The sequence below is a fragment of the Plectropomus leopardus genome, chromosome 6 (assembly GCF_008729295.1).
Source record: "Plectropomus leopardus isolate mb chromosome 6, YSFRI_Pleo_2.0, whole genome shotgun sequence".
NCBI classification, from domain to species: domain Eukaryota; kingdom Metazoa; phylum Chordata; class Actinopteri; order Perciformes; family Serranidae; genus Plectropomus; species Plectropomus leopardus.
In genome coordinates this window covers 13,596,635-13,616,292 of record NC_056468.1, presented here as the reverse complement: position 1 = coordinate 13,616,292, position 19,658 = coordinate 13,596,635, and the positions used below count along the sequence as shown (strand labels likewise).

At 41.0% G+C, this 19,658-nt stretch overlaps 1 protein-coding gene across 1 annotated transcript; it reads right to left on the bottom strand.

Moving 5' to 3' along the window:
• Nucleotides 1–493: 493 nt before the first annotated feature.
• LOC121944283 (glutamine--fructose-6-phosphate aminotransferase [isomerizing] 1) lies at nucleotides 494–18,322 on the bottom strand. Its single transcript, XM_042488021.1, has 19 exons — nucleotides 18,254–18,322; nucleotides 16,025–16,132; nucleotides 15,454–15,561; nucleotides 15,239–15,364; nucleotides 15,084–15,142; nucleotides 14,850–14,984; nucleotides 14,695–14,756; nucleotides 14,532–14,611; nucleotides 14,333–14,441; nucleotides 13,726–13,889; nucleotides 11,481–11,576; nucleotides 11,006–11,103; nucleotides 10,665–10,785; nucleotides 10,120–10,277; nucleotides 7,108–7,222; nucleotides 6,511–6,638; nucleotides 6,006–6,173; nucleotides 4,294–4,455; nucleotides 494–2,397 (listed from the first exon to the last, which is right to left on the bottom strand). The coding sequence occupies exons 1-19, from the start codon at nucleotides 18,258–18,260 to the stop codon at nucleotides 2,353–2,355; spliced, it is 2,049 nt and encodes a 682-aa protein (XP_042343955.1). The 5' UTR covers nucleotides 18,261–18,322; the 3' UTR covers nucleotides 494–2,352.
• Between the last annotated feature and the right edge of the window lie 1,336 nt (nucleotides 18,323–19,658).

Here is a 19,658-nt window from a genome sequence, read left to right as displayed (position 1 = left end):
ACAACATAGCTGATCATTAAATTTGATTGAGTGCATTTTATATAAATGTATACATATATAATTTATTTAAAAAATTTTTAAGCCTTTTTTTACTTGAATTATAGTAAAAATTCAAGACAATCCAATAAATGCATGATTTATTGTAGTAATTTATTTATTTAATTTAATTGTAATTTAGTTGAGTAATTGTGTTAAGTAATAGTGATCTTAGTGTGATCAAAATGATCTTTTACATAATCGAGCAGTTGACACTATTCAATATTTTAAGATATGTGGGACTAAAACAGACATGAGGTCAAAATTTCAGGTTTCATCTTGCATTAAACTTGATCGAAATACTACGAGTGTTGCTGGAGTTTCAACCCCATTTAATATATTTCCCTTCTCTGTGCACCTTGGAAGTAGGTTTAGTTGTGCCAGAAACCATCAGTCTACTATAACAGGCATGCACATCTTGAACTGCAGCTCCTCATCGAATGAGCTCAGACACGTAAAAAGGGAAGTACTTGACACTTTATTGCATCGGTTCCACTAATAAATAGTGCCCCACTCCCTCAGTAAACCAACAGATGTTGCTAGGATTCAGTGCAGTGCCCTTTTTTCGATGCCTCCAGTCAAGAAATTTGAATCTGCTTACAGCATGTACAGTAAGTGGGTTAAAAAAAGTACATTTAACAACATCATCCAGTTTTCAAACCCTTTCACTGGCTCAGGAGAAGCTCGATGTTGAGGGGAAAAGAAATGCAAAAAGTTAAGGCTTGATTGCAAAAGCAAGATAAATATTTTCAAACCTAAAATATGTGATGGACTTAAAAGAAAACAAGCAGCTCCTATTCCTTCACTACACAATTGCGTGTGTACAACAATCTTTCCTTGGCATTTGAAACAAAGACATTCGGAATCACACACACACAGCTGGCATCTGACTTTCTATCTAAATAAACATCTACAGTATGACACACTGCCTTGAGACTGTGTATGTGCCCCCTTTAGGCCTTGAAACATCTTCATACCACATAATCTACCAGCATCAGTACATGTGTGGCTACAGTATAGGATTAACATATAAAATATATATGTTTTGGTTTACAACTGTCAACGCCATTGTAGAGATTTTTGGTTTGACAGGACATTTCAAATGACAGTTCACATTTCAAATCAAAGTGTAACTTCAATAATATAAAATTCCTTTTAAAAAAAATTAAATATAACAAAAGTAACAGAAAGAATAGCTACAAATGGTCCCAATATTGCAGTAGTCGTGGTGGCAAGGTGTGGGCTGGCAACGGGGTGCAACGTCTATTTCAGGTTAGTAACTTCATCTCACTTGAATTACTTCAGTTTAGAGTTTAAATGTAAACTGGAGACCTTAAAGCAGCAAAAAAGATCCCTCTTTTGAGCAGAGAGGCAACAGAGGTTAATAGAACAACAAACACTAAATGTGCACACATAGTGTTAAGAGTATACTGTACCGAGAACGGTAAAAGCAGAAACGGTGAATGGCAACTAAAGAAATCTCACACTGCCGTACGAGGCCCACCAAGACCAGAGTTTAAAATCACTACATTTATGCACAGTAACAAGCTTTTGTAACCTACTCTATAAGATTTGACACAGCAGTGTATTCACAAAATCCTCTGTGATCTTGTGATCTAACATGTGATCTTGCTCCTGCGGCAAGTTATGTGTCCTTCAGAAGAAAGTCCAAGACAGAAAACTGAGTCAAAACTGGCAAACTGCGCTGCAATTATAAAGAAGCGATGACCTGTGGCTTGGAATGATTTAAGACGATCATTTACTTCAACCAAAGTAAAGACACTTCATATAATTAGCTGCCAAAGAAAAATATCCAAACTAAACTATAAATCATTGCACTGAAGAAAAAAAAAAAGCCAGTGAGGTCTTTAAAACCCAACTCCTGTCAGTCAATGCTCTAACAGCAGCTCCAAGATGCTCCCAGTGAGACTAATCAGCAAAAATAAACAAGTTTTGAGCATAAATATGAAAAAACCCTAAATAGTCACTGTCAGTTGCTACGGCTTCTCAAACCCAGAGTAATGGAAGATATGTCAGTGCCAGTCCAGACCTCGCCACCACGGACACGACAACTTCTAACAAAATTACGATGCCAAAAGGTTTCTGAGAAAATAAACAGTGAGATACAGATAATATGCAACAGTGAGATACAGAACTGTTGAGTAAAAGATTGCATTTAAAAAGGGGCCGTGATATGAGACACATAAACGGGACATTGTCTTCTCTTTGTTTGTGCATACAGACGCTCCCCCCCGTCTGTACGCGTTTGAATGTGCGTCCGCCAGGCTTTTGTTGTTATGTGATGAATGACGTTGTTCACTCGACGGTAACAGACTTGGCGAGGTTTCTTGGACAGTCCACCTGAATTTAAATAGAAGAGGTTGTTTATTACATGACAAACAAGAAGCATATAAATGGACAACAAGTAACACGGGGCTATCGCTGTTGACTAAACGTTACTGTCAAACTATAAAGTACGAGTGACTGAAATCATAACAAAAACAGCCAGTGATATGGCAGCTTGACAGACTTGTAATTGCAAAATCCTCTCCTCTCATCACTAAGACACAAGATACTTGGACATACTTTAAAAAAGGAGGATGAGGGTGCAACAGAGCTGTGTGCACATAAATGTTTGCTTCTCCGTAAAAACAGCAGCGTATTTTGGCGCGGTTGTGAAGGGTTATTGACGTAAAAACAAAAGCGAACTGGGCAGTGCTGTCATGAAATCTCTCTGAAGTGAAGTGCTCTAAAAGCAGCATCAACACTGGCTGGATTAACATGCTGTACTTCAGTTAAGCTATTTACTTTGACCTTTGCAATCCTGCAATACAGCAAAGCCAGTGAAGTATACAACAGCAGCTGTTTAAACAGTAAGCAACATCTAAAAATGGAAAAAGAAACAATAATACTAGTAATGCTAAAAATGTGCTGTGTCTTAGTTCACATTTTTCTGTACTAATTTGAATGCATAAGTGTGCTCACACTTATATCTTGCACTATTAATACCAGGAAGGTATACTCATAATGGTCAGAAGTTTGAGAGTGGCAGGTGTGCTCTTGGAATGGTTGCTTGGCTACGTAGCAAAAGAGGAGAAACCAACAAACTTTTGAAAAGGAAAAAAAAAACAAAAAAAAAAAAACGCAGCGGTTTCTCCAGTTAACAGCAAACTAGCTTGCAGTTATTTTGGTGGCCGACAGTTGTAGTCAAAAGGTAATATTATTGCCTGGTTGCAGGGTTTTCCACAAATTCATTTAGTTGTAGCGGCCTGCCACAATTAAAACATCTGCCACCATGTACTGATTTTTATATTTTTGGAACTGGACCATTCATTAGGAGCGCTATCGTTATATATACAGTATATTTATATACCGTTCAGCACAGTTCAGCACAGTGAATGTGAAACTTAACCGAGGAACCTGAGGAAAAGAACAACTTATAGTGCACTCAACCTGCGCAACATACTGCAAAAATGTCCGTATTTAGAGGGGGGACAAGATAAGACAAATGGGAGTTCGCTGACGAACGCATGAACACAACTATGTCCTTACTGCAGCGGCCATGGGTTCGATTCCTCCCTCATCCCTTTGCTGCATGTCATCCCCTCTCTCATGCTATCTGTCCGATCAAATGAAGGGAAAATCCCCCCAAAAATTATCTTAAAAAAAATTTAAAAAAGAACCAATGACAAGCCCTAATTTGTGCACACATTGAGGTGTTTACATGTAGCTGCAATCCTTTCAATTTGGCAGCTAAACTCAATATCACCTTCACCACCGTGTTCTGAGTAATGAAGTTAGGATGCTTCAACTGCAGATCAGGTTACTTGTTTGAGTGAGTTAGGAACACTGTGATCTGCACGTATAAACACTGCATGTTGTTCTTCTCCTGCTGCGGCTCTCAGTACCTGTGCCATCAGAGCAGTCATAGGATGCGCAGCCAGATAATCAGGGACACTGAGCTTACGGTCACATCGAGTGTGACGACACATCTCCCGTAAAATGAGGTGCAGCTTCTTTTAGACATTTCACCTCTACATGTCAAAATCATAGTTCTTAACTTCACTTAATCAACTTGTGCTCACATTTTCCACAGATTTTAGTCAGAATGACAACTGCAGATGCAAATGGTGGAGATGTGGGAGTTGAGAAACTGATATTTTACTGCATTTTTGTGACAGATGAGGTAATAAATCTCATCTGGTAAAGCGGTCAGGGATTATCAGTTACTGCTGAGCCTGAAGGGACAGTACTTACGTCGTAACCTCGGAGAACAGCCAGGTGGAAGGACAGCAGCTGCAGCGGGATGACGCTCAGAATGCCCTGCAGGCAGTCCACACAGTGAGGCACTTTGATGGTGCGGCTGGAGTTCTTGACTGTCTCGTAATCATCTTTGTCACAGATCACAATGGGGCGGCCCTGTAAATCATACATGGCAAATCATCTGTTAATGTGCTCCTAAACCTGGATCTGAAAAATACTTCTCAGTTGATTTTCACACCTCCTAAACCCACATCTGCAACAGATTACCAACAGAAATGATGTCATGCTGAAACGACCCCTCCCTTGTATTTATTGAGGTGAAGGATCAGAGGTGTGGCACAGACAGGACTGTGAAAATTAACCTAACATGCAAAATGTGCTTTGGTCACCAAATGTTAAGAGAGTTTCAAATTTAAATGCAAAACTGTAGACTCGTCAGACCAGATAAATCACGAGGTGTGTGCTTACATCGACAAGAATAACCCATTTATGATTGGGTTTTTGGAGTATCCAGTTTATGTTTGAACATGCAAACACCATATTCTGTTTATGGCTAACTCAAATATACTAGCTATATAACTCTAAAAGAAACTGGGATGTATATGAGGATTATGCATAACCCGATTTATCTGTGCTCATGTAAACACCATATGCTGAATATGATCATAACCAGGATAAGCCTCATAAACAGGTTACTCAAGCCCATGTAACTGCACTCAATGACAGCACAAAAAAAAGAACACTTGTATGTACTGAGTTGACGAACGCTATGTTCAGACTGCAAGCAAATCAGATTTGTTTCTCCAATCAGATCTTTAAGTGATCAGATCAGATTTATGTGTACTGATAACACCAACGTATTTTCATGGGTTGGTGTGGAAACAACGTAGGCGTCAGTGGCTACGCAGGCGACACGGCTTTCCAACACGGAAGCATCAGAAATGAACGTCCATCATTCTGACCCCCAAACAATTGCGCAGCAAAGTCACGGTGCAGAACTCCTCCTTTGGCATCAGTCCACACTGTTGTTCCCCAAAGAGCTCTGCTAACAAAGTGTCTACAGGCATCAGGCACTTGAATTAAATGAATTTTTAGACCTTTTCAGATTATTTTTAACCAAATTTAAGATTGATTTTATGATAAATCTTCTTTATCGTAGTATAAAAAAGTACGTAAACTTTAAGACTATGTAATGACCTACGAGGCCAAATATTCATAAAAAACTGAATTTAAGACCATTTTAAGACTTCCGCAGTCACCGTGTGTTGTAGCAGCACAGAATCTGCTCTTCACTTCCATCACTTTGGGATTGTTGTTATCGTGTAAGTGCCGTTGCAGTGATGCAAAAAGACACTTGTCTGGACTCAGTTGTATCTGTAGAAATTCAATTGGAATCACATTTCAAACCCCTCCAAATGTGGTGTGGATCAGATTAGCAAATATCACAGGCCTAAGTTAGCCTCTACAATGCATTGCTGCACAGTTGTAAAGCATTGCAGGTTAGCTTTTGAAGTGTGTGTGTGCAGAAGTGTGTTTCTTGAGCAATGTAGTGAGTAAATAATCAATCTGCAGAACCAGTCACCTGGGTTAAGCTACAAACAGTATTTAAGACAGCATCTTTTCTTCATATTTTTTAAATACAAGTATAGCAATATTTGGTAAATGTTCATTACATAAGATTTTTAGGGGTGTGTATAGATTCTGACCTGGCGGGCGACAATTTGCTGCAAGGCGTTCTGACATTTGATGTAGGTGTGATCTCTCATGATGATCATGATGACTGGCATGAGTTTATCCACCAGAGCCAGGGGGCCATGTTTCAGCTCTCCAGCCAGGATGCCCTCTGAATGCATGTACGTGATCTCCTTGATTTTCTACACAGGATGAAAAAGACCCACAGGTTAAGAAAATGTAACCTTTTTTGTATCATGATTTACATTTCAAAGCATGTCAATCCATCTTTGTATTGACAATATTTTTCTTAGATTTTAAAGCTGGTTTGCTCAGTGTTTTATTATTCTAAAAGAAGTGAGATGTACAATCAGAGAAAATCATTTATAATAAAGCTCACTACAGAAATCCAAACTTTTAGGTTTCTCACAGTACAAATGAAGGTCAAATAAATAAAGCTGCCTGGCTGTTTGAATAGTGCTCACATTGGGGAAAAAAAATAGACGGAGCCAGTGGAAATGACAGGTTGTATGTACTTACCAGAGCTCCTTCCAGGCAGGTAGCGTAATGGTAGCCTCTGCCCATGATCAGTACACTCTTCTGCTGGTACAGCTCTTGCGCCAACTTCTGGATCTCATCATCCAAACTGAGGACCTCCTTAATCAGATCTAACACACACAGAACAGAAAAACAGATGTGATTGAGGATTTTTTGAATAGTGGCATAAAAGTGCAAAAAAAACAACTACCCTGCATAATCTTGAACAAAAATACCGTGTCAACATGCTGCTGCTGTCACATGATAGTATATGGACTCATAATGTTGGGCAGGGAGCAGCAGAGAGACCAGACATTCCTCATTAGTTTACCATTAGGGACATGCCATCATATGCTTCAGATCCAGAGAAGCATGCGAGAGCCTACATCCAACAGCTCTCTGTTCTTTTGATCCCACTCTCATCACTTAGCGCTCTCGTCCGAGAAGATTGTTTGAACAAACAACGAAAGTGAAAAAGGCTTTGGGTGTACTGTGCTTGATCTTCGCTCTGAGAGCTGGTTTTCCATCCTTATATATTATAATCTTAAATGTGACCAGGTTTTTCCTGGCTCACACATTTATATTTGCTGCTTAATTTACCTGGTAGCACTCTCAGACCCTGGATTATCTCTCGGCGCCTGGGCTGCATGGAAATCCTGTCATCGCACATCAAGAGTGCAAACATGATCAGGGCCACAAACTGGCTGGTGTAAGCCTGCAGAGCAAAGAAAAGGAGAGTCAATTTTTGCATGATATTACAAATTTCTTAGTAACATTTTCACATTTTTCTCATCCACAGATTTGTAAAGAAAACAGCTGTCCGATGACTCATGCTTGAACATATAAATGGTAACAAAAGGACCACTGGACATTACTATACTTTTAGAAATCAGCTCACAACAGGCAGTATTGCAGCTTCCTGTTTTGCAGCTCAATTTTGAATAAAGCAGCAACCAGATCCTGACTTGAGCCTCTCTTTCAGCATAGTTCTTGGACTCTGCGCTTCTTGTCTCCCTGTTTTGATAGTGTACTCTGTCTCCAGCTAATAATCTGCACCAGATGAGAAATGGAAGGAGAGGTGGGTTTATGTAAATGCCAAGCAGCATTAAAATGCATGCACTTCAGCTCACGAAACCTAGTGCTGCTCATCCTGGAAAACTTGGGAACAACACAACACAACATCACATCAGAAGCACACCCTCTGATCATTCTGGAAATGTCACCGCTCAAAACCCCCAGCACATCTTAATGCCTGCCGTCATCCTCGCCCACTCTCTTTCTGTTCCCTCATCTCCGAGCACGTTTGGAAGCCTTCCATGCCCATTTGGGAAATTTAATCAGCGCTCAAGAGAAGCCAAGTCATTTCATAGGACCCTCCAGACTCAGAAATGCCAGTGTCGAGGGCCAAGAAAATAGCTGTAAAACCTTTTACACTGTTTTTTTCCCCTCCTGACAGCACGCTAACCACAGTCCCTCAGAACTCTGACAGTCTGTGCAGGCGGGTCAGATGTGGCAACATATTAATCCACATAGTAAACTGTTGTGTTTGTCTGTGTTCATGTCATCAACTTTTAGTGTTTTTCATGCATGACATGTCAGTCGTTATCTTGCAAAGTTGACCACCCTTACATAAAGCTGAAACTAGAACAGATTTATATTAAACAGACACACTTGTGGACTAGAAAACAAACTTTGTAACCCTGTAAATTCCCCACAGAAACTGCTGCGTAATTCATAGAGCCACTCTTCCTCCATTTAGTCAGTTGTCCTGCCAGATGGATTTGCCTTTTGATAGCATCAAAGTATTTCGTCTCAGCTTATTCCATAAATCTTGAATATGATCATAGGGATTGGGAAAAAACTCTTTCCCTTTTTTTCTTTTTTCCATTTAACAAAAAAAAAAAAAGAAAACTTAAATTAGCATGACACAGAAAATAGAGGCCAAGTAGATGATTTTGGGTCATTTAGCAGTTGGGTGCGATACATGTTCTCCAGTGATTTGATGAGCTAGGTTGTGCAGCATTTGGTGGAGTTGGGTGTGGGTGTGTGGCCCAGCCAGCCAAGCAGTAAATGATGGCGTCTCTGAGGCGTGCTCTGGGGTCTTGGAGCAGCGCAAGATTCCCTGAGCCAAGCCCAAGAGCTGGGGCAGGGAGGGACCTGCTCCACTCGCTCTCTCCTCGCTAGCTGGGGCCGGGGCTCCACTACTTCTTTGCTCTGCTCTGAATCCAAACTGGCAAATCCTTTTGGTTTTGAGAAGTGGGTGGGGGGAAGAGGCAGAAAACCAAGGATCCTAGCTTTACATGAGTTTAGATGAGAATATCAGGCTTCCTCAACTCCCCGAGGGTTTAGAGTGGAGGAAAATGTCAGCTTCCAGGAGGCGGGGCCAGGCTCACAATGGAGTTTTCATCTGGGTTTCATTCAGCGTCAGTGGGCGCTGAGTTCATTTATGAGATGATGCAACAAAGTGGTGTACAATTTCTTCAAACTCGGTACAAAAAGGTCAGTTAACCGCAAAATCTAAGTATGTTTCTAACCTGAGTGCCATCTATATACGTGCAAATATTTTGGGGTTGATTTGATGTGAGGTACACTTTGAAAATAAAACGTGACAGCTCTCATGGACAGATGCTTATGACCAGAGAAAAATGGACACATTGTTTTCCTCAACTGAGCAAGTTCAACAAGTTCAAGTATGTGGAGGTCTACATATAAACATCTGCTTGCTGTATACATCTACTCGGGTTGTCACCTGTCTTGTCCAAAAGCATCGGCAACATCCCTCAGTGGAAAGTTAGACAACTGGCAGGCTTACTTCAATTAAAACTAAGGCTAACAATAATTTTCCTAGTCTCTGTGGACACTGACGTGAACCAAATGACATTGGGCGCAGCAGATGCCTCCACTGAAGTGGTGCAGCAGTACTAAGTTAGGATATGCAGAAGTCACTAGACCTAACAGTGCAAATAAAACTGAAACAAATCTGTATACCACTATTGCTGCTGTTGTTTCTGGCACATGCTCATCACACAAAGCAACAACTGGCATGTGTGAGGACATGACGTTATCATTTCCAAAGCACTCCTGTTAAACATGTTAACACACATTCGAAGTCACCGGGGTTTTGAAAAATCTGCATCCAAGAAGCAGTTTTCAAAAGTCTTTGTTTTAGTGACCTAAAACTTTGTTTGCTTGTAAATAAGAGGCCAGAAAAAAAATCCTACAGGGTGGGTGAGGTGATGTCTTCAAAGTTCTTTTCTTGTTGCAAACAGTTCAAAATACAAAGATATGCCAGTTCTGATAGCAGAAGACTAAGAAACAAGCAAATTAACATTTGAGAAAGAGGAACTGATGCATTTTTCACATTAAAACTGCCAAACTTTTTGCTTTGTTTTTAAGTTGATGTTGTTGTTTTAAGTTGAACTAAAACTGTCATAACATCAGACAAGAGTTGTGTATTTATATGTATTTTATGGCAACAGTCTGGGAAAGATTAAGTTTGTGCAAAAAAACCCTTTATCTGACAAATGCACGTTTGTAGTTGTACAGATACTGTATCATACTGCATATCTGCCTGATATTGCAGCTTGTTGGAATACATAAAAACAGTCTCACCTTGGTGCTGGCTACACCAATCTCAGGCCCGGCGTTGATGTGGACTCCACAGTCTGTCTCCCTGGAGATGGAGCTGCCCACTGTGTTGGTGACGCCCACAGTCAGAGCTCCTCTCTCCTTACAGTAGCGCAGGGCCATGAGGCTGTCAGCAGTCTCGCCTGAAGAATTGGCAAGAATAGAAAAACATAACAGTTTATGCAATGTAACAGTTCTGACAATGCTGATTTATTAGTCAGTTAGGAAATGGCTTTTGCACCATGCAGGACTCTGATTTGAAACAGCTTTACAGCAAACCCCCACAGAAATATCACACTCACATTTAGAAAGTCACAAATATCACACAAAGAAACACACTCATTCAGAAGAGTACAGCAGAGCAGAACAGACACAAAAAACTCTACTGTACTGCATGAGTCTGACAATTTGACCCAAGATGAGCACAAAGGGAGATAAGTCCAGATGAGCCAGAGTGGCTCCCAGGGACGGAAAGTGGACAAGCGGGGAATGTGCATTAGATCAAGTCCAGATGGCATCGGCCTCCCCACCTGACTGGCTGATGAAGAAGCAGACATCGTCTCGGAAGACGGGAGTGTTCCTGTCCAGGAAGTCACTGGCCAGCTCCACCATGACAGGCAGCTCGGTGAGCTCCTCCAGGACCTGGCGGGTCTGAGAAAGCAACAGAGCACTGCTCAGCATCATTCTGTTAAAACAAGCCAACGGAGCTCAGAGCGGAGAATGTGGCAGCGCACAGACCTCACACCTGTGTCCACAATACAGACATTTCTGACTAGTCTGATGGATTCAACGTGGATGGCAACACAGGCATGTTTCCATTATGTGCATTTCCACCAAAGCAGAAAAAAGCATTTGGTTAATGGTCACTCACCGCTACCCCAGCATGGTAGCTGGTGCCGCAGGCAATAAGGATAAGTCGCCGACACCTCTGGATCTCCTTGATGTGGTCCTTCAGTCCACCCAGTGTCACTGAAAAGAAAACAGCTGATCCATCATTCTGCTCCATTAGTTTCCACCTCATTACAAAGTGCCACAAAGAGCCCACAAGAGAATGTTTTAAGAAAACAGCCATTGAAGAGTTACTTTCACACATTTTGCTTTTACATGAAAAAGCACCAATTTTTATCTTGGATACAAACTTGACTCCCCATGCTTTAAAACTAAGATTATCGTGACATGCAGTGAAATTCAGGCAACTGAATGTGTTTATATGTGCTTTCCTTTTCCAAAATCCTTAACAGAAGACATATGAGCATTTGTCTAAACAGCATGCATGAGGGGACAGAGTGGAAAATAGAACATTTATATGTGTTTTATTACATCAATGGCCCACTGAGAAAACCAACCTGTGTTGTTGTCGAAGTTGATTCTCCCCCTCATGGTGTTGACCACAGACTCTGGCTGCTCAAAGATCTCCTTCTGCATGAAGGAGCTGTAGTTGCCTGTGGTGGGAGGATCAGAATATTTGAAGAACATTTCCAACACCAGTAAAAAAAAAAAAAAACAACAAGGTAAATGCCTCTAAAGAACACAGTGATGGACCTTTTATAAAGTGTGAGCCCACATGAGCCTGTCTGAGAAGGGTCTTGTTGACATACATTAAGTACCTGAAAACGCAAACCACAGGCTCCTGGAGGAGCAAGAAAATCTTTACAGTGTTTTAGTGATGATTTAGGCTTCCCTGGGAATGTAGGGAGTTGCTGTCTTTTTGTTGTTTTATTAACATGTTCAGAGCCATAGAGTAAATCATCCTTTAAAATGAAGGAAAACAAACATGAGGCATCAGGGAGATAGTGTTTTTCCATTGATAATATACTGTGACAGTGAAATATGCGAACGTTTTTCAGCCTGCCGCTGACAGCAATTTGGGTCATGCGAATTAGGTTATTCAGCAGAAAGGCTCCAGAAACTGAAACGGAGGAGAGAGGCTGAGTAATGACAGGACCACAAAGGAATGTCGAGCGCAGCCAACATAAGTTTACCTCTGCCCTCTGCTGGATTATCGAGGAAGAGTTGGAGGACAAGAAGGAAAGACAAAAATCCACATTTATCATTGTGTTGACGGCAATGAGGTTCAAGTGTTGTCCTTCAGCTTTGAGTGTTTACATCCACATTAAATGAACAGTTCAAAGCATGTCATTTGTTTTATACAACGTCCCCCAATTTAAGGACATAACAGGACAATGCAAACTATTTTTAATTTGATCAGTGCATTTCGGTCGATTTGAGAGCTGCACCAATTAGCTATTTGTTGGTTACAGCTTCTCAGATACGGATTTGCTCTATCTATCTTTCTTGGAGAAAGATTGTTTGGATTTTGAGTCAGAATATCAACAAATACACCCCTCCCTCCCTTCTTCCCCCTGCCAGATTTATCCTCCCTCTTGCTCCTCTCTCTCTTTATAAATTCATGACCTTTCTCCTGTCCTTTGCACGAGCGCCCCCTGTTGTTAAGTGGCTGAAATAATGTACAGCTCAGTATGTGCCACTCTGTTTTTTTCTCCATTTATATTAACATAGTTTTGTACAAACTCTAAAAAAAAATTCATACCACACACAAACACAGCTGACTGCACCTTTAAAGACTTAATTGTCTTAAGGAAATATTTGACAGATTAATTAACATTGAAAACAGTAGAATAATCAAATGCAGCATGGTCCCCTTAAAAGGAGTAGTCTGACATTTTGGGAAATACATTTATTCACTTTCATTACAAGATTGAGAGAACTGATACAGCTCTCATGTCTGTAGGGTAAATATGGGGCTGCAGCTAACAGCCAGTTAAGTTAGTTCAGCACAAAGACAGAAAACAGAAGAACAGCGAGCCTGGCCCTCTCAGCTCACCAATTAACACGTAATATTGTTGTTAATCTGCATGAAAAAAAAAAGTCAATTTGCCTTTAAAAGGGAGGTTGTGTACCAGAGTAATTTTTGGCTGAAAAAAGTTTCCCTGTAATCAGCTGAGACTCTGAGAAGATACTGGTCCATGCCAATTTTTTAAACACGAGAATCAACCATCGAAGCAACGAAGCATATTTCCCCAAATGTTGAACTAAATGTTGAAGGGGAACTACTAAGTGCTAGAATCCCTTCACCATTCATCTGACAGAAATGTAAAAACTCTTAAATTAAAGCTGAAATTTACACTTAAACCTCATTAACATTTGTTTGTATTCAAAATACGATACTTAGTATACAAGCTAAAAACAAACCAAAAAAAGCTTCACTGTATCACTAAATAATGCCAACACATACTGCACTATATTTCAACTAAGGCACAGAGCGGGAGAGTGAGGGTGATGAAGTCCTGGAACTCAGGGTTCATTTAAATGGCAGCGGCTTCCCTCAGGGTTCAACTGATCCAGCAGGGTTGTAACTAGCTGGATGATAACAAGGATGGCCTAAGGGCTGGACGTTTACAACCAGCTCAGCTATATAAGCAGCCAATCTCCTATTAAGACTTACACAGTAATAACAGGGTTCAGGAGAAAATTACAAGGCAGTTCACCAATGATTTATTTGCAAATATGGTCAGGGGGAATGTATGGTGGGGAGAAAATTAACAGCACAAAGGCTGACCTGCCACTCACCCTTCATGATCTGCTGTAGCTCCATCTGCAGGGTCTGGATGGCGCGGGCTGGATAGTCTCCGGCCCTACGCTTTATCCTGTGGATGGACAGCCGGCCGTCACAGACAGCAGCCACATCATCGTCCTCCAGGAAGATCACTCGGTTTGTATGCTCAATTACTGCACTGTTGTAAAGAGAGAAAGACCAAAAATTAGGGCTGCCCCTTTAAAGTCGAAGATCCAAATAGTCAGTCGGAGATCCCTCAGTCAACTGAGCTTGCTTCAACTGCAGCACCCTTTTTTTCTCTCTCTAATCACAGTGGAGTCAACTGCTGGGGATGTTTTGGTCCCCAGACTTTGCTGCAGAGTGAGCGCTCTTGACTTCATGCAACTCTTTGATTCAAACTTTAAAACTTTATAGGGAAAACAAAACAAATCTGTGATTATTTGTATTGAACGGCCAAATTTAATTAGACTGGCATAATTCTGAGACAGGTACAGCCCAACCAAAAAATAACACCAACATTTGATTTACACTCCACAGATAAAACTGAGACGTATGGCAGGCTTCATGAGGAATCTTGGGACCCTATAAAAGGTGGCTGCAGGGACACGGGTATCTGCTTACCTTGCATCAGAAGCAAAGTAGTACTCCACAGCTTTTTCATCCACAGGGAACAGGCAGGTGTCCTGATCCATCCTAGGTAGGGTACTGCAGCCCTTCTTGTCTTTAGCAGCTTTAAAATAAATAAATAAATAAATAAAAATTGTCCCTCACTCACACCTCTTTAGGACAAATAAGACTAAATACAGAAATTTAAACTTACAGGAGCGGTAGAGCACAGGAATATGATCAGTGGACAGCTTGTGATCACTCCTCACTCCAATCAGCAAGGGACTCCCCCTCCTGCACAGCAACAATTTTATGAGCCAACAATACTTCAATCTGCAATAACTCACAACAGTTTGACAGCATCAGTGGAAGGGTACCTTGTGCCAACTGCCTCTCCGGGGTAGTGGATACTCTTGAAGACAAGGGCAAAAGCTCCCTCCTGTCCATTGCAAAAACAAACACATCAGACATCAGACAGGCTCTTATCTGCTCATCACTTCAGGAGCAGCTGCATGCACGAGCAGGTCCTTACCAGCTGCTGGGTCACCCGCTCCACCAGTGTGGCGAAACTGATGTCATCACTCTCCCTGTTGTCAAACATGTACTTCACCAGCTTGGCGATGGTCTCTGTGTCAGTCTCTGACTCAAACTCGTAGCCTTTGCTCTCCTGTGGTGATGGAGACAGAGAGTGAGCGAGAGTTAGTTCTGTCTCCTGTTGGAGTGATGAAAACAAATGTAGAATAGTTGATTAAAAATACTTGCTCACCAGGAATTTCTTCAGGTCTTTGTAGTTGGTGATAATTCCATTGTGAATGACAATAAACTCTGTAGACCAGAAAGGTTATCAAAAACTTTAAGATATCCAGATACCTTAAACCAAAAAAGAGAGTGAAATGATGTTCATCTCTGAACACAACTGACCATTGTTCTTGTCAGATCTATGTGGATGGCTATTAACTGGGCTGGGTACACCGTGGGTGGCCCAGCGGGTGTGAGCAATACCGAGGTGAACATCAAACTCCACATCCAGGTCAATATCCTGCTGCTCTGAAGGTCAAACAAACATCAACAAAGACAACATATTGGACATGGTGGACAAGGCTTTGTTAATGACTGACTCATGGCACATGGCTTACTGTTGATCTCCTCATCAAGAGCCTTCACTTTTCCACGTTGCTTGATCAGATGGATGGTTTTGGCATTCGACTCCCAGTCTTTGCCATTGCCACCATCAATGCCCACACCTAACAAAATAATAATCATAAAAAAAAGGAAACGGCCCTTAAGTATGAAAAATATTATACAGAGTTCACACATTCTCACAGACAAAACTTCCAAACTTTATCGGTATTTTTCAAGGACTCATAATTAAAAAAACAAACTGTTGTTTACCAAACTCGCCCAGTGTTTACTTTACCATATTCAAATTTTATTCAAATATGATTTCAGCCAAAGGGCTTTGACGAAGGAGGAGACGAAGCGTAGGGAGAAAAAGATGAAGCGCAAAAAGATAAAGCGAGCATTTCCCCTACCAAAAGTAATGCACCAAAATTCATACATATCCCACATAATCGTGGGGCAGTAATTTGTGAAATACTAGAAATACTATAAACTTGGTGGCGTTTTCAGAGAAAACTGTCTTGCAGGCAGACAGTGGGGAGACAGTGAAGGAAAAAGGCCTGATTTTAAAAAAGTGTTTTCTCTCACCAGCTGAGTCGTAGCCTCTGTACTCCAGACGGCGCAGACCTTTGAGGAGGATCTCAAGGATATCCCGGCGATTCCTTGGCACATGGTAGTTGAGATAAGCAAAGATTCCTGGGAAGAGGAAAGAACTAAATGTTAAACTTAAGCACTGGGTTTCTACGTAAATCATTTCAGCCCTCTAAAATATATTTTTGTTCATTACCCCTTCCTTTAGAAGCATGCTTTCAAGTGCAGCTGAAAGCACAGATTGACTGAAATGCCTGTCCAGAGAGGTGTATCCATGTTTAAGTGTTAGCTAGCTGTCGAGTCAGCACTGTTTTGCTGCTGATTCTTCAAGTGCTTAATGCTGTTTGCAGCCTTGCACCTCTAGTATCACCCAAATGAGTTTGGACCACTGCATATGGATTTTAGGAACAAAAATGACTGGGGCTGGGTGATATGGCTGACAATATTATAATATTATTGTGGATACAAAATATAAATCACAATTTGTCCAATGTGTGAAAAGAACAGAAAATAATCAAATACTAATTCATTACATCAGGAAAAAACTTCTCTTGACTTTGTCTATAAGCAAAAGCTGAATGTTTTAAATCAAACATGCTTTAAATGATACTGCCACAATACAATCCCACCAGAAGTTGATGGATTGTATGAATGACAAGAATAAATATGTAAAGGCTGCTGCTGAAACCAAGAAAAATGTAATGTGATTCCTTAAGAAAGATTCAAAGTGGGACATGTACTACTTCATGATGTCAGCCTCTACTATGTACCAGACTAGAAACCAGTCTTGCAGGACCTGCTCAGAGACAATGGATTCATCTACAGACTTGGCGTTTCGCAAGCTGGTATCTCTTGACTTGGATGGGGGAAGGAGTAAGTGTCACAACAAAAGATCAAAACTCATTCAAGATGTTTTGGTTTTGGTCTTGGTCTTGGTCCAAGAAACTTGTACAACTACACATTAAAATCATCAAGATCCCCCATATTATTTTAAGATGGCTACAGTGTCACTCCATAAATTTGACTGTGATTTGACTGTATACAATCCCAAAACTGTTGTTGCACAATAACAGAACCACATGAATCAAGACTTAAGCCTTTCAATGACGAATCTCAGGAATAAACAGCAGTTTTTCCTGCAGATACTTGGCAACCACAACCAGTGCAATCTTTATTTAGTGAATAACTCACACTGACAGGAGTGTCACCTTAATTATCCAAACGGGAGGCATGAAATAACACCCTATAACACAGCTAAGCACTCACAGATAAATGCAAATATAGAGCCAGGGGGCTGGCTGGGTCAACAGAGCATTCATTCAGAAGGGCAGGTGATGGAGGGAGGCAGCGAGGGGGAAAAAATCACAGAGGAAAAGAGTTGAAGCAAGAAGGCAAACAAGTGACCTTTTTAACAAACAGCAAAGTGACATCTTGTGACAACAGATAATAGAATAAAAAAAGCATTTGATATCCTAAGAATACCAAACTTGTCTATCTTGTCTGATGGGTGAGATTACAGTGACAGTGAAAGGAGACAGAGGCATCAGTTATCAGGTGTCACGGACAATTTGGGACAGGGATATGTACAAGAAAAACATCTTAACTACAAGACAACATGATATCTCAACTACATTTCCCAAACTGACAAAGGCAAATCATTTCCGGGCACTTTCTCAATAAATGTTTAATATTAGTGCAGCATGAAACACACCAGTGCTACGTCCAACCAGGTCACGCTTTTATTTTTAAGCACAAAACGTTTCTGAAAACTCAAATTAAAACATAATGCCAATATTAACTCATAGTTCGTTCACACATTTAACGCTAAATCAAGAAACAGAGGAGAGTGACAGAGGTTTAGTGGAAAGTTACGTGATGGACGTAACGTGACCGCAAATCACGTAGAATGCGTTAGCAGGAAGAAACATTTTAGCGTTACTCCCAGATATCATTTTAGACTACTGTTTACTTCAAACACACAGAGAGCATACACAATAAAATGAAACAGCGGTCGGTTTATATTTGGTTAGCTTATCAGCAGCACCAGGCTCTGCTCGCTAACTCAGGTTAGCCACCCTGAGCTAATTTCAACTGACTCGCGCATTTAACGTAACCCAACGATACTAGCAGCATTTCAGATTTGATTTTTTTTTGCCGTCTCGGTGAGTAAGGAATGCGATATTCTTCCCGCGGATGATATACATGTAGAATTTATTCAGTACTCACCACACATGTCTACAGTTTGGCTGCCAGTTACAGCTACGCGGGTAGCTGAGGACGCCTGTCAAATAAGCGTCATCTCTCCGGTCCTCGATGACTCACAGCCAACCACCGTCCTCCATGGCGCCTTCTGATTGGTCGAGCGGCCTTTCAGTCAGGATGCACCCACCGACGTATGCAGTCCTGACGTGGCATCAGGATGCAGATCCGTGCAGACCCTCTGCTGCTGCTACTCAGCACACCTTAAGTCAACATTACTGCGCAGTGACAGGCCTGTGCTTTGTGCCGACTGCAAATACATGTTAAATCTGGTGAAAAATTCTGCACTATAAGTAAAATTTAAACCAAATCAATGTCCTTTGAGCACGGAGAAATAACAGTGTCATGAGGGGGAAGTATGAAAAGGAAAGGGCACAAATCAGTTAAGTCTGCTGTCATGGGATATGCATAAAGATAAATGTGTGCAGCTTGACTGTCTGGTCACACCAGCATGTCCAGCTGGTGCCCCACCCAGCTAAAGCATCAAAGACCAGCAAGAACTGGGTCAGGGCCATCAAAGACCATCTTTGATAAGCTAAAAACAACTAAAACCAGCAATGAGCATAAGCTGGTTTTTTAGTTTTTTTTTTTTTTTTTTACAACCCAGTTTTAGGGCTTTCATCAGAGTCTGCAAAATGTGTACTTTAAAAATCACAGCACTTCATATTCTCTTCTTACATAATCTCCATTTGTTTAAAAAAATCAATTTGATCAAAGCAAAATATCAGAATCAGCATTTAAAATGTGTAAGTGTGTTATCATATGACACAAATGTCCTGTTCCTGACACCTCCAAACAGAAATATTACAGCCCATGGTCTTACTTACAACCCTAGCAATCCTATATACCGGCACACGGTTTTACGTGCCACGCACCAGTCAAGTTGTACTAACAGTTTCTGTGAAAACATGGATACTTCACACACATCTTCCCCCTGACAGCACAGAAGATTTAAACAATCAACAGTTTCAAGTTTCAGTTATGGCCAAAAACATGTTTTATGAGGTAACTGTGACCGTGACCTTATCATTTAATTCTTGAGTCCACTCAAGCATTTGTGCCAAATTTGAAGAAAAACCCTCAAGGTGTTCTTCCGATCTCACATTCACAAGAATGAGACAAGGTCAAGGCCACCATGACCTTGACCTTTGACCACCAAAAAATAATCAGCTCATCTTCGAGTCTGATCAAAATGAAGAAATTCTCTCAAGGTGTTCTTGAGATATTGCACTGACAACAATCAGACAGACAAGGTCACAGGGACCTTTGACCACCAATATCTAATCAGATCACCATTCAGTCCAAGTAAACTTTTGTGTCAAATTTGGAGAAATTCCCTCGAGGCGTTCTTGACATATTGCGTTCACAAGAA

Excerpts from the sequence above, each read along its gene's own strand:
- LOC121944283 (XM_042488021.1), bottom strand. Across the intron at positions 15,143-15,238 it reads TAGATCTGACAAGAACAATG|AGTTTATTGTCATTCACAAT; the intron begins GTCAGTTGTGTT and ends TCTGGTCTACAG. Across the intron at positions 11,577-13,725 it reads GCTACAGCAGATCATGAAGG|GCAACTACAGCTCCTTCATG; the intron begins GTGAGTGGCAGG and ends CTCCCACCACAG.